Source organism: Condylura cristata, unplaced genomic scaffold (assembly GCF_000260355.1).
Source record: "Condylura cristata isolate star-nosed mole 26May11 unplaced genomic scaffold, ConCri1.0 scaffold00007, whole genome shotgun sequence".
Lineage (NCBI taxonomy): Eukaryota > Metazoa > Chordata > Mammalia > Eulipotyphla > Talpidae > Condylura > Condylura cristata.
This window is the reverse complement of record NW_004567108.1, coordinates 19,578,631-19,594,709: the sequence shown is the minus strand read 5'-3', so window position 1 is coordinate 19,594,709 and position 16,079 is coordinate 19,578,631. Positions and strand designations below refer to the sequence as shown.

Sequence of the window (16,079 nt, the reverse complement as noted above, 5' to 3'; positions counted from 1 at the left end):
AAGCAATTTACAAAGCACTATTAAGTACTAATTTAGGTCTCAAAATCCCTCCACAATGTGACATTTTCCTGACATTGATAGTGGAGGGGAGACAGTTTGTAGAAGGCAGAAAACTCATTCAGTAGTTATTACTACTGTTATTTTCTATTACATTAAAAAAAAAAAATCAACTGTGCTTTCTCCTCCAGTCAATAATGTTAGGCAAATATACCATGTGACTGGGAGTAGCAGTGATACTGCTGGTGGTGATGATGGTGGTAACTATGATACCAGTTAGGACATAGGGACATTTATAGTTGGAATAATTCATTGTTCAGTAGAGTATTTCTTATAATAGATGAATAGTATCAATTTACATATAGGCATTCTGCATAGATTTATATACCTACCAGGTCAAAAAGTCACCTTTTTGTGATATAAGCGCACTTACTATATGTATTTGTTCCTTACACTTTACCTTTTAATTTTTTTGAATCTCAAAAACATAGTTAAAAGTAACATAACTATTTGCTCAGTCACACAGGCTAAATTTGTGTTTATTATGTAGGCAATCCTCTCCTACTATCAATGGAAACATTGCCTGTGTAACAGCTGTTAGATGAATTCTGTAATTGGAGGCTTATAGTTTGTTATTTTGGATTGCATTCCTTTTTAAACATGTAGTTCTAATTTGGAACAACTCAAGGCATCAACTAATCCTTGTGAAATTTAGAAGTCTATAAAATCAACATTTTAAACTGTCTTATTGATGAAAAGGATACACTTGCATGTCTATGTAAGGATAATAATAATTATTTTATAGAGGTCATTTGGAGGCAAGGAAACATAAGTAAAACTTACTATTCAATAGCCCAGGAGTCAAGTCTTGTATATCTAATGATAATAGCTACATATGAATGAAAGTATGGAATGCACAAGTTTATCTTAGGCTTTGGAGATATGCTTTTGGAGATATGCTTTTAACAATATAAGCACAAACTCATTATTTCTGGGGGGGGTTCTTCATCTCCTTAATGTGGCCATGTCAATATTATATTTTTCTGAGTAGATTGCCATTATTATAATAATTCTTTTCAACACTACTAAACTTTTATAGGTGTAACAATAAACAGAGGCTAGCATTTTAGATATCTATAAAAGAGTGTCTTATTGATGCGGATGGATATAGCTTTACATCCAGAATGAAGGCTGTATAGTACTTAATTGTATGAATCTTTTCAGAACTTCCAAAGTTTTTTTTTTTTTAAGTATTCAAAATGTTACATGAGTTTTATATAAATGAAATGCTACCACATTACTCTGTTCTTTGAATTATTTTCATTAATGGTGATAAGCCAACTTTCAGACTTTTATTTCTAGGAAGAACTTTGAAGAAAAGTAGCTTAAGACTAGCCACATTTTACATTTAAGTCAAATGAATTCATGTGAGAGAAGGCCAAGCTTAGTGCGATATGAGGAACTGGGACAAATTTCTTTATATAAAGTTTAATAGAACCTATGGGATTTTTGCTGGTGACCTTGGCAGTATTTTGTCTTAGAAAAGTTTTTCCTTCCCTTGAATGCAAGGCATGTAGGATATTGCTACCCCCTACTACTTTCTCATTCCAGATTGGACACGATTGCTAAACAGCTGCACTGAAAGCATTTCTTGCAATGGGATATACAGGAAGATTCAATAAGTGCTCCTAAAGGGAAAATTACAATGAACACATCAAGGAAATCATTCAGCATAAAGCAATAAGTGTTATCAAACATTCCTGCTTATATGAAACTAAGAAAAAAAAACATTTAGATAGTTGTTACAAACTCTAGCTATATATTTTTATTTGCAAATATTCTCTTTAAAGTGTGAGTAGCCAGATAAGATTTAAACTTATCTTGGTTCTGTAGAAAAACACAAATGTGATCAATTTCATGAAATTATGTCCCCAAACACTTGATTCAATCCCAATGAAAAAATAAAGTATAATTTGACTTTAGTATGAATGTGTTCACTTGGACTAGTTTAAATTTCTTTTTCATATAAAACTTATAAAAGTAATCTAAAACAACTTACATTAAATTAAAACTGAACAAATAACAGATTTTTGTCTTTACCCAAGTATCAAACAATTAAAAATTCAGAAGATATGATCTGCCTTAACACAATATTTATGACTTTTAGTTGAATTACAAATGTATCATTAAGTAAAGAGCAAATTCTGTATTTCCTGGCTTAGAGGAGTGTGTTTTGCCCTGGAATACACAGGAACTAACTTTGCTCACAATGGTGATGCTTTAAATTTGAATGTTTATCTCCACTGTCAGCTTTATCATAATTTTCAGAACCAATATTATTTATCATTTAGTGAAACAATTTAAAGCATACATAGTCAAATTAGAAAGGAGATCTCTAGCTGATAAGAAGAGTTCAGCTAAAATCTCATTTTCAATCAAGCAGGAAGAGTATGGAGCAGATTCTAAGGAAAGATGAGCAAAACAATAATATATTATAATTCATGACACACTTTTTAATGTTATTTTATTAAGTGAGGATATTCAGATTGGATTTCTTTTTTCTTTTTTAATCTGAGAGACCCTAAGTTAACACATTTCAAATTAAATCCAAATAGCACACAGAACCAGTGAAATCATGTATTATTTTTTCCACAGAGAAAAAAAAATTAGTCAAGAACAGAACACTTCATATCCCAATAATCTGAGCTAAACTTTAGTCAGTCATTTTGCCTACCAGGCAACTGATAGTCTTGCACAGATGGAAATAGCAGGTTTAAATGCTCAATAAACACTTGACCTACTCCTGAAAAATTTCTGATTAAAAAAAATGAGCAGCTACTATTCCTCTAGAGATAGGAAAATGTTGATATTGTTAGGAAAGTTGTGTTGGCATTCTTTCTCCTGGATAGAAAGGCTGTCCACATTCTCCATAAGCAGAGCAATAATGTCCTTAATTTAGGTGGAACCTCCAATTAAGAGGATTAAGGACAATTGAATAGACACAGAAATTGCCTGCCTATTCCAAAATGGGAGTTGGGGAGGAAAAGTAGGAGAACTGTTCTAAAATTCAAGGATTATGGAAAGCACAATTAATTGTCCTAAAGCACACAGTGCCCCCCAAAGGTCAGAGAATATCTCTCCCGCCACCCTTTTGATACTGGCCTCCTTTCTGGGGCCAAACGTCCACTCTAAATCCTAATCTCAAAACTAGCTCTCCACGTGCTCTTGGCTGTGTAGAAAGAGTCAATGACATAGATGCTCTGATGAGTCAACTTCTCCCCCAGAGAACTATTCGTGAGTTGAAACCATGAACTATGATCGCAGACTTTTCTAATGAACATTTCATACCTAGGAAAAGGGAAGGAGCGCTGGGGGACACGGAGCGGGGGGGGGGGGGGGGCGCCGCGCGGGGGGAGGGTAGCTAACTGTCCTTCTCACACTACCCCTGGAAGCGCAAACTCCACGTTTCCAAAGAAAAGCCCGCGGCAGTAGAGGCAGCCAGGACGCTGCTGGGCACCGGGAGTAGCACAACGCTGGCAGCGGGCTCTCTGTTTCGCCCCGCAGGACTGTAATTGCGGGTTTTAATTAAGGAGGAGGAGCCCAGTAGTCAGCTGAGCAGTAAAAACGATTTTTTTTTTTTAAGAGGGCCGGATTCCTGCAATAAGGCTTCCCCGATCTCCTCACTCATTCTTCCATCCTCGCGCCAGCTCTGGGCGCACATCTTGTCCCCTTTAATTCATTCCAGCTCCTGCTCTCAGCTTTTTCACAGGCGATGGTAGAAATCGCAGCTCAGGCCGAAAGGGTGCACGTTAAAACCAGCCCACCTGGCCCAACAGCTTTCAGCCTCCTCTTCTCTGAGCCGGCTCAGATCCCACCAGCCCGCAGCGTCCTGGTCAGAGAGAGCCACAGGAAGAATGTCCCCGCCCCCCGAGACGTGGAGCACCTCAGGCCCGTTATTTCTCCCCCGGAGGGGCTGGGGTGCGCTCCTCCATCCCGCCACAGATTAAACGAAGCCAGGAGAGCGAACCTGGTAGCACCTCTCACCCGCCCCGCCCACTCCTGCTCTCCAGGGTCCCGAGCTCCCGGCCCCAACCCTCGGGGTCTGGGGGAGGACTGGTGGCTTTGTCTGGACTCAGGCTCATCTTCTGAGCCCACCAACCCGCAAAGGAACAAAGAACCTCGACCTCCACGCCCCAGCCTGCCTCTCTCCCCCAAGCGCCGGTTCATCACCTTCCTGAAGACCCCTTTGTCTGCCTTGGAAGCACAGGTCGGTCAGGGATACTCACGCCCGCACCCAAAGTCCGTCTTTTCTATCAATTGAGCTAAGCTGCATTTTCAACCCACCCATTCCTTGTGTAAACGACCTTATATAGTTCGGCATTTCCTCCGCCAGGATAGACCTTTTCTAGATTTGTTGATGCATAACCACCATCCAGCCCATTCTTTACAAGCCTTTTCTTTCTCTTGCAGTTCCTTTCTACTGTAATTCGGCCTGTCATAGTTTTCTATAAAATAATAATTCCTTCTGCAAGGATAAGGCGGTGCCTTGTTCACTTACTTAAAGAGGAGCAGAAATATTTACAAATTAAGTTTGTGTGTGTGAGTGCATTCATATTTTAGCACTCCTGTGTCACGCGCGCGCGCGTACACACACACACACACACACACACACACACAAGGTTTCGATCTTCTTTAAAAGAAAAAAAAAAAAAGATCCCAGAGAAAATAAAACCTGGCAGGCATCTCTGCCAGTGTGGAGTTTCCGATCGAGGACGCCTCCGGATGAGGGAGGATTTCCGAAACTGGACTTTGAACAGAGTTGACAAGCAGCAAGCAGGTTCACATCCTCAGAAAACGCTTCCAAGCTATGTTTGCAACACAAAGTTTCAGCCATCTCCGGGGTAAAACTTCAAAGACCGAGACGGTGGGGGGTGGGGAAGAGGAGGAAGGAAGTGTGATATTTAGAGAACTTACAGGGGTGGTGGGAAGGGTGCAGAGTCTGAACTCAGCTCGATAGACTAAAGACATAACAGCAATATAGTCGTTGTGAAGCGGCAGTAGCCCCGTTTCTAAAACTGTAACCATGACGCCCATGTGGTTTACCCATGAAAGGGCAAATAAGTTCCTAATCAAATCACCAGACACAGACCTAACCAACGCCAGAACAAAAACTAGAGGAGACACGTTTCCTGCTTTCTCGGATTTAATTCAGCTTTTCGGGGAGTCCGTTTTCTCTAATATCGCCCGAGAGTGACAGGGCAGAGAAAGAAAGAAAGGCAAGCAGATGGTGAATAAAGACATCTCGCTTTAGTTCTGGCCACGGATTAAAAAGACAAGACGCACGTTCTTTGTTGACACTTCTGCAGTGACTTCTCCTTCAGCATGAGAGCACCAGCGCCAGCACAAATGTCACTACCATCACACCGGGCAAGTTGAACTCCTACCGGGAGCAGCAGAAAGGGGAGTGTACACACCTCAACAACAGCCTTTGTTATTTAATTCATGAGACTCAACACACACATTCTCACGCTCAACACACACACACTCTCGACCTCGCTCTACATTCACATTTCACTTATGGCTTGACTTTTTGACATATCCTGAAATGAAGCTTTGAATTTACCCGATGAGTTGCGTCTCCTGGTGCTCCTCAGTTCTTGCTATTTCTTTTGTCTTATAAAAGATCAGGAGCAGACTTATGGTGCAGATGGTCCACCTCTTCCTAATGGAGCGCATCTTGGGTGCCCGGGAAAGTCCTGGTTGTCCCAGCTCCCTCACCTTCTCTTGATATAAAGGCTCCGTTTTGGGGAGATATAGTTGCTGGGGGGGAAGCAGTAAAAGGCAAGGAAAACGTGAAGCCAGGATCTCAGGAACAGGTCGTGAGGCTCCTCTGTGGCGGAGCACCCCCTGCTCACGGAGCGCTGCCCAGAGCTCGCTCTCGCGGTTCCCGCTAGCCCTGCCGGGGTCGCTCAGCCTCCCTGGGGCTCAAGTGTCTTTTCAGATGAGACACCTTGTGCTTTGGAGGTGGCGGCCGCTTCTGCAGCTGGATTCGGGGGCGTCACTGCCCTTCCCTTTTCCTAGCAGGGAAATCATGAGCAAAACCAGCCAATCACTGGACTGAGGGGGCGGAGGCTGCTGTTGCCTCGCGTTGCTAACTGCTTGCTGCTTGGTGAGTAGCGTCGCCCGCGCTGCCTTCACAGAGCCGAGAGAGCAAGCTCACAATCTTACAATCCTACATATACTCACTCGCGCGCACGCACCAGCTCTGTACACACTGGGCTGAGCGCATTGCGCTAGGAGGAAGTCAGGTCACCCTCGCGGGACGCGAAAGATTCAGCTCTTTGGACTGGGGAACACCGAGATATCGTGTCTACATTAGCGCCGAGAGGCACCTCCTCCGGGGACGGATTAGAGACCCGTCCGGCTCGCGAGAGGCTTTGAATAGATGTGGAAGAGGGTTGCAATAGGTGTAACCACTTACAGGCGCCTTTTGCTAAACACGCGCGCAGCGGGCACACGCACACACAGCCCTACTCAAAATAGAAAGATTGGGGAGGGAAAAGACAGAAGGAGAGGTTTTCTATTCCGTGCACAACTCCTTCTGGAAAGTACAATTACACACAGTCGATCTCCCACTGAGGTCGGGTGACCCAGACTGAGGTTTCTACCAGAAAGAGAGGACCGAGGTGTCATTAGGAACCTCACGGATATTACGCTTTTTTCATTGCTATTTTGAAAACTCCTCACGCAGAAGTCAAGGAAACTCCAATTCCACTTAAACTTCACTGCGGGGAATTCTGAGAAAAAAGCAGCTACCGAGAACCCTGTTCCCTCTTTAAACGCAAGCACATACACACGCATACATAACCGAAAGAAGAAAGGAGGGGTTGGCAGTGAGGCAAATCCAGAAAGCGCCCCTCCCAAAGACTCAGTGATAAATATTTAGCTTTGATTACCCTCCCTCCTACCGTCGAGTTCTTCCTTATTTCTGTGCCTTTGTGTGGAAGAAGCACTTTCAAGTGCTGATTTTGTGGTGGTCTGAGTATTTATCCACAGATCCTTGGCTCTCACCTCAGCCTTGGAGAAGCTTACTGGTGCCCTATTACCAAGTTTTGGTTTATTTAACTTCATGCCGCAGATACTGGTGAGTGTAGTTAGCAGGGCACCTGCAGTGTAAGGTGGTGCCTGGAAGGAAAATTTCTCCATCCTCATAAGTGGTTTCCAAACTCTTAAGCCTTCCCCACCTTCTCTATTGAATTCCTTTCTTAATTCTGGTTGAGCAGTTAGCTCCAGGTCTTGGCCAATGTTTGCATCTTCCCAACCCTCAGCCTGAAGGGTCCATGTTCCCAGTCCCCTGATTTAGTAAAATAAAAAGGATAATAGCTAGAATCTTTACTTGAAAATCTGAAATCCCTGTTGGTGTTTGCCATTCTTAGCCTAAGGTTTAGGAATTTAAGAACCTGTCAGTTTTAGAGCTTCATATTCACAGCAAAGAGAACTAGGGGATTGTGTCTAAATGCTCAAAGGAGCAAGTAATTATGAGTCTTTATTGACACTACAAGTGGCCCTCTGGGGTCCTTTCAAGTTTATTGATGTCTAGGCAACCCTGCTTGCATTAATGCAACTCTATCACACTGACTTCTCAACTAACAGAAACTGCAAGAATAAAGCAGTTTCTTATTTACTTTTAAAGGGAACTAGCCAACTGGGACAGGGAAGAGATAGGAATGCCTGGTTGGGATACTAAACTGGGTTGACCTATGATTTTTAAGAATAAATGAATATATTTTGGATTTTAATATAGCACACCTCACTAACAACTATAGACTAAACATGCACTTGATTAAGTACATCCAACATTTCTTAAGCAAATTACTGTGGGTCGGACAGTGTGTAAGGTCATAGATATAAAAAGAATAAAGTATATTTAACTAGACAGGAAAATTCCACTCATGGTGGGGTGGGAGGTATTGTGAAGGGAGGGTACATAGTTCATGAAAAAAAAAAAATGTAGCTTGGGCCTCCCTGGTGGGGCTGGGGTTAAAGTCGCAACATCAAGCTATTACCTGCAGCTGCTCCTTAGTTCTATCTGTTCCCCCTCAGGGACCTGACCCACTTGGTGTAGCAGACTCTCCTCTCTCACCTGTTGCTCCCCTCAGCAGTGTACTTCAGTGGATCTACCTGTTTCTGCTCCCCCACTCTGTCTCTAGTGAATCCACTCACCCTCCTGTACCCCAGTTTTTTCATGAATAAATAAATAAGAAATCTCAAAAAGAAATGAATTGCAATGTGGTCCTTCTACAAAAAGTAGCTACCTAGATACTTCAGATCTAGTATCTAGGTGGCTACTGTTTGTAGAAGCAGACAATGTTGTTTTAGTATTAGAAGCAAGGAATGTGACTCTCCTGGGTGTAGGTTCTTAGGAACGAGAATAAGCTTGGAAAGTAGTAAGCCAGGAAATAAAAGGAAGATAGAATTTTGCAAGTATTAAAAAGAATATGTAGGAATTTCAGAAAAGAATAAAATGTTCTTTTGGGAATTTTTTTTAAGATTTATTTATTTATGCATACAAGAATATAAGAACTGGGGTACAGGTGGGTGAGAGTGGGGAGCAGAACAGACAGATGTACTGAAATACACTGCTGAGGGGAGCAATGGGTGGGACAGAAGAGGTCTGCCATATCATATGGGTCACTTCCTGGCCAGAGATAGAACTGGTGCTGCAGTGTCTGGGGAAAACTTCATGGTGTTGTGCTTTAACTGCTGTGTCACCACAGATGCCCCTCTTTGGGAAATCTTTAAAGCACTTCTGAACTGTTAGGACAAGGAGTGTGAAGAGAAAGTAATGGGGAGAATGTTCAGTGTGATAATAATATTCTCTAACCTCACAAGGTCAAAATGTCTTCTTTAATGGGAAAGCCCCTCTTCCTAAAGAAAACTGATTAAGCTTATGTTAAATCAGGGAAAACTTTTCATCTGACCCAAACAAACAAAAATAAAACAATGCCATCAGCAGCAAAACGAAGGCACAATAACTATTTATAAAACACAAGGCAAACTTAAATGCCTACAAAAGAAAAAGTGACCTTTTCAATTGTATAATGCTGCTGTTTCTGGATTGTTAAGCACAGCATCTTTTATAGTGTCATGAACACTTTTGAGTGACTGTTATAGCTCAGTGAGAAGGAAGTTTCCCCTTCTCATACTTGAATTACATAGCATTTGAATATAGCTTAGCTCATCTGTTTAGGTTTATTAGATTCATATGATATGCATCTACAACATCTTGTCAATTAAAAAAATTGATAAGTGAACATGTAGGCCAAATTGTGCAATTGCTGCTTCTTCCAATAAGCAATAGGTACAAAAACCAAGATAACTGATTAGAAGTTTTGTCTATGTTAGTTTTGTTCTGTGCTCACTTCCTGCCTGCAGAATGTCAGTTTTGATGACCCTGAGAATTTAAAGTTGTTCCTAAATTCCTATTCTATCTTCAGACTCTGTTCTTCAATAAAGAGAACACATTTGTCTTTATTCAGCACAATTTTCAATTACAAAGTACCCTATAAATAAATAATGCAAGTAATGGCAACTGTTTTAAAATGCTACCTCATCCTTTAACTTAATGTAAATCATGTTTTAATTGCTGGCTGTGCTCTCAGCTTTAAGTGGAAAACAATGGGTAAACATCTGCGTTTCATAGTAGGTTTTTTTTTTTTTAAAGATTTATTTATTTGTGCATACAGAACTGGGGTACAGGCCAGAGGCTCAGGGGCGGTGAGAGGCTTCACCAGAGACAGAGTGGGGAACAGAACAGGCAGATCGACTAAGTACACTGCTGAGGGGAGCAGCGGGCGGGCCAGGAGAGGTCTGCCGCGCCATGTGGCCATCTCCGGGGCAGGCGGGAATCGAACTCATGCGGAAGTGGCTTTAGATTCCCAGTGCTGTGCTTTAACCCGCTGCACCATCAGGGAGGGCCTCATAGTAGGGTTTTTAATGGGTCATGGAATGTTATTTTTTTTAAAGCATTTTCAGGAGTAGAGCAATATTGAGTAGAAAGTACAGATTTTCCATTATACTCCCAGCCCTAAACATACACAGCCTGCCCCATGCAAGAGGATTACACTAGTTAAAATCAATGAGACTACTTGACAGATTGTTGTCACACATAGTCCATATTTACCTTAGGAGATTGTCCATTCCATGTGCTTTGACAGATACATGATGATATATTGTAGACAGGGTAGTTTTACTGCCCTAAAAATCCTGTATGCTGTGAACACTTATGTTGCCCACTCCGCTTGAGTCCCAGGTAACCAACCACTAGCTGTTTACTGTCTTCAGAGATTTTTCCTTTCTAGAAGGCATATGTAATATTCACAATTATGTAGTATTTAGCTCTTTCAAAAGAAATCCCTGGATTCTGGTACCTAGTAATATGCTTAAATATATTCACCCAAATATGTTTATGGCTTGAAAGCTCACTGAATTTTATAACAACTAATATTCCATTGTCTGGCTATATCACAACTTATTTATCCAAATACCACTGAAGGATATTTCAGTTTCTTCTGAGTTTTGACAATCACAAAGTTGTTAAAAATACAATGAATAGGTTTTTTGATGGATGCCTGTTTTCAACTCATTTGGGTAAATACCAAGGAGTTCAGTTCCTGGTACTGATGGTAAGAGTGCTTTATAAAAAGACTGACCACATTCCAAGTGGCTGCACTATTTTCCCATCCCACCAGCAACGAGCAAGTTTGTTTTGCTCATATCCTTACTGGTTTTTGGTGTTTCCCCTGTTTCAGATTTTACCATTTTCATAGATGTAAATGGTACATTGCCAACTTCAACTTGCATTTTCCTGACATGTGTGATGTGCAATGTCTGATTATAAATTTATCTACCACCCACATATCTTTTTGATGAGTTGTCTATTCAGATCTTTTGCCCATTTTTTTTTTTAGATACAATTGTTCACTTTCTTACTGCTGAGTTTGTATAATTGTGTAAGTCCTCTATCACCTATGTCTTCTGCCAAAATTTTATTAGTTCATTAGTTGTTCTCTTATTCTTTGGACAGTGTCTTTCATAGAGCAGTTTTTAAATTTAAGCCCAGTTTACAAATTATTTCTTAAGTTGGCCATGCCTTTGATTTTGCTATCAACTCATCTCCAATCTCAAAGTCATCTAAATTTTCTCATCTGTTACCTCTAAGAGTTTTATAGTTTCTCACTTTACATTTATGTCCATTGTCTATTTTAATTTAGTTGTTGTAATTTTATAGTAAGTCTTAAAGTACATTATCAGTAACACAATTTTGTTCTTCTTCAATACTGTGTTGGTAATTTATATCTTTTGTCTTTCCTTATAAACTTTAAAATCAGTTTGTCAATGTTCACAAAATAACTTGAATTTGATTACATTGAATCTATAGACCAAATTGGGAAGAATTGAAATGTTTATAATATTGAAAAATTCTATCTATAAACATTAATTGGCTTTTAACTTATTTAATTTTTTCTTTGATTCCTTCTATCAGAATTTGGCAATTTACATCATAGAAACTATATACATATTTAGTTTGATTTATATCTAAGTATTTCAGTTTTAATGTTATACATGGTGTTATGTTTTTTATTTTAATTTCAAATTGTTCTTTACTACATTTTAATAATGAGGATACTGATGTAATGGTCAGAAATCTATGGAGAAACAGAACCAATAGATGTTGCGTATAAATGTAGAGAAAGGAGTTTAAGGACTTAATTACATAATAGTGGAGTCCAGCAATGCCCAACTCTGCAAGGGAAATTAGTAAGCTACAGACCTGGAAATTGGGAAGAAATGATGCAGTCTAAGTCTGAAGGCATTTAGTGGAGAACATCTCTGTTCCTTAGGCACTGTCAATCTGTTTTTCTTAATGTCTTCAGTTTATTGGATAAGACCCATTTATATTATGGAGGACAATCTACTTTACTGATAGTTTATTGACTTAAATATTTCTTTCATCTAAAAAGCACCTTCACAGCATCATTCAGATTGGTGTTGGGCCAAATATATGGGTGTCATGTTGTAATCAACTTAGCCCATAAAACAGCCATCACAAGTGGGCTGGTTGAAATTCTTGTTTGTGACCTTACAGAAAATTGAGAATTATTCATGCTATGTCTTTTACTCATGAATCAATGATCAGGAAAAGCAAGAAACATATTAATGAGAAAATTCAAATAACACTACTAAATACCTCCATCTCTTTTATGTTTTCCTGCTCAAAGTATACAGTTTCTAAAAATTAGTTTATTCTGTTTATATAAATATACATAAAGCTTCACACATTGATTTTCTGAATATATATTCATCATCATTTTGTTTTTAATACATACTAATAAAATATAATAAACCTATGAAATAGAAGTGACCTTGACTACTTTAGGTAGAAGACACAATCTTGAGTCTAATACAGTTTCTGGAACAACAGGAAAAATTCTAGCCTTGTTATTCTCAATTCTTCCCCATTATTTATCTCTGGCTGATTATATTCTTCTTTGCATTTAGTATTTAATTTCTATTTAAACTTGAATGTTCTTAGGAGACACAATTTTTTTTAACTTATTTGCATTTATTTATTTTTACATCATTCTTCATTTGGTGTATTTTTCATCTTGGTTGTAATCTCCATGGACTTCTCACTAGCATTTCACCCGTGTGCCAAGCACCATAATACCATGCACTCTTCCCACCCCAGTTTTAGTCCTACTCTCCTTACCATACCCCACAAAATGTCTTTAGTTTATAGCTGCCATTTGCTTTTCATTTTTACTTTATTACAATTATTTTTTCTCCTGATCCTTTATGCTTCTGCTATGAGTGAGACCATCCAGTATTTTTTCTTTTTATTTCTGGCTTATTTCACTAAGCATAATCCCTTCCAGTTCCATCCATGTTGATGCAAATGACATGTGTTTATCTTTTTTGATTGCTGAGTAATACTCCATTGCATATATGTACCACATCTTTTTAATCCATCATCTATTTTTGGGCATTTGGGTTGATTCTATGTGTTCCCTGTTGTAAACAGAGCAGCAATATACATGGGGGTGCAGGGAGACATAATTCTTAAGTACTCTAAGCAAATATCCTTCAAGTTGTAATATTCATTTGAAACATTCTTTATTTAATCTTTTAACCATTGCTAGTCAAATACATACCAATTGGTAATGGACATTGAAATTGCTCACAATCCATATGTAATTGCTATGAATCATTACTTTAAACTGCATAACTATAAGAGGGTTGTCCTAAGGCAAAGGGGAGGTTCCAGGCCCCCTGCCCCACCCAAGGAAGGGCGTTACTGAGCAGGGAGAAGATAAGCTGGAAAAGAGACTAGAGACGGAAGGAAGCAGGGTGGAGAGCAGGAGGCACATGGAGCAGAGAGACATTTGAAGAAACTACATACACTTGCTTCCTGGCCTTGACTTGTACCAGAGAAATGGAGGACATGAAAGACAATACTTGAAAAAGATGTGTGTTAGAGATTTGTGGGCGGATTGACAATGGCAGTGTTCATCTTGGTTTTGTTTTTGTTCTTTCCCTTCCAGACTTGCCTGGTTATTTCTGACCTTTTTTTATTGGTCCCCACCAGAAGGTTCTTTTGACGTGGGGCAAACTTTTGGTCCTTCAGTGACCTGGCTTTTGGCCAACCCTCTTTGGCTGGGCATTTACCAAGAGGAGATGGGTATATTTGGGTGCTTGATTTAAAAATCTTTATTTGATTTATTGGCTTTGTTATACACTATTATTAAAATTAATTTCCATTAAAGGTCTTACACCCTAGAATATGTTTGGTCTTGATGTGGCAGATGGCAAAACCTATTTAGAATGGGCAGGTTTGGGGTTCTGTGGTACCCCTCTCCCAACTGGTAATATAACACCTAAAATCTCAAATAGACCCATTCTCCTTCTCCCATACATGTTTTGGGAAGTCCTACTACTACCATATGTTTACTGATATTTTATTTTATTTTTTTTTCTCCTCTGTTACTGTCTCTATGTTAAATGGTGATGGGATTGAACTGTCCGGAAAGAAGAGTGGCCATTAGTTATTATTCCAAACTTCTCTCTCATCGAATAATGGTTAATTATCTGAAAATTTATTGTGTGTCAGTCTAGGGATTTTATTATTTAAAGGTATTAATTTATTTTATCTCTGCAGACTTTTAACATATCTCTCATTTCTAACCCATTTCTTTTCTTCTCATTAATTTCTTTTCTCATGTTGTCCAAAGCATTAATCCACTTGATTTGTTTTGTAATATAGCCCATCTTCTTTTATATTATTTTCAATTAATCATTTAAAAACAAAAAAGAAATGGCAATATAAATTGAGACTTAGATTTTTATGTAGTCTTTCTAGATATGTTAATCTATGTAATTGTTTTTATATTTAGAAGAGTATATTAGGAGCATCTCTAAAATACTGCTTAGATATACATATTAGAACATGGAACAATTCTATCTATATTGAATTTTACAAAGTAGATTTTTTTTTAATTTATTTATATATACAAGAACTTAAGTGCAGGCCAGAGAGTGAGAGGATTCACCAGAGACAGAGTGGGGAACAGAGGAGGCAGGTCAACTGGAATACACTGCTGAGGGGAGCAATGGTCAAGACAGGAGAGGTCAGCTGCGCCATGGGGGCAATTCCTGTCCAGAGATCGAACTCGCACTGCAGTGTCTGTCGATAGCTTCACAGTGCTGCTCTTCAGCCCCTTGTGCCACCAGAGAGGCCCCAAAGCAGATAGTTTTAAATTATTTATCAGCTAATCATTTGACAATTTGAGGAGAAATTACTTTGAGGTCACTATTACCTGACAAACTAAGGGTACTTTTAACCTGCAGGATACGTTTGGTTTCCCACAAAACAGTTTGAAATTAAACAGAGTGCACACCAATTGCCAGTACATACATAACACACACAAACAACTTTACACTTCTGGTACTTTACATTTCTTTCCAAAATTGTTATAAAACTTACTTATACCAGACTCATGTAATTCTGGGGGTAATAGGTGAAATTAAGGGACAACTGTTTGATTTTTCACTCCAGTTTTTGTTTGGAACAGAATTTTTAATTTATTTAGTTTTCCTGCATGTATTAAGGTTGCAGTCCCCAAAGTAATTAATTCCATTAGAGGATACACACTTGATAATTTACTTGCTTAATGGATTGAAGTATTGATAATCTTGGCGTTTTGTAAAGTGAACGGTTGAGCAAAATAAATAAATAATGCATTTATAAATTAAAATTTTGAATGTTTAGTCTAGAGAAGCCCAGTCTGTCAGCAGTAGAAAGTTGTTCTTGGACAATGATTCAATTGATATATATTGGAGAGAACCCATGGGAATAAAGGAAAAATAATGAGTTAATTCACATATGGCCTTTGCTTCACAATATAAATGATTGATCTTTTCCATTATAAGAACCATATTTCCCTACATTCTCTAGAAAAACTTTATGTAATGTTAATAAATAACAAAGAATTGCTGACCACATGTTTACAAGGGCATGCCATATGTAAATTGTGATAATTTATGTTGATTACAATTCTGACCTTAACTTTAGGAAGAAAAAACATTTGAACATTCCACTACAATCACCCAAATGTAGGAGGTTTATATATCCTCCATTTATGACCTCTGTGTAAAACTATACTTTGAACATGTGTGTTACATAGATATATGAAAAATCTAGATTTACTCAGTTGTGATCTTCTTGACAGAGTTAATTAACCAGGAATTATAAAGAGGGAATGAATTCTAGTATATCTGATATGTAACATTTTTGTGAAGACTAACCTGGAACCTATGAAGATATTCATTGTGTGTCCTTAGTATTAAAGTTAACCTGTTGTATTTCTGTTGAGGTGAACAGAGGTGTCTAATGAATAGATGTGACCTTCTTTGACTCACTAGAATTCCCCAGGAGGCTTTGGAAAATATGACTGTCATCTAAAATCTGACTTTACAGATTAAAAAAAAAAAAAAGAAAGAAACTAAATTATTTTCAAGGTTGT

At 38.8% G+C, this 16,079-nt stretch overlaps 1 protein-coding gene across 1 annotated transcript in view; it reads right to left on the bottom strand.

The window, feature by feature from the left end:
* ST8SIA4 (ST8 alpha-N-acetyl-neuraminide alpha-2,8-sialyltransferase 4) overlaps positions 1-6,041 on the bottom strand; it is a 91,348-nt gene extending 85,307 nt beyond the window's left edge. Inside the window, exon 1 of the mRNA XM_004678112.2 lies at positions 5,621-6,041. Coding sequence (XP_004678169.1) covers positions 5,621-5,733 — 113 coding nt within the window. The 5' untranslated portion in view covers positions 5,734-6,041. The remainder of the gene's footprint in view (positions 1-5,620) is intronic.
* Positions 6,042-16,079: the final 10,038 nt, after the last annotated feature.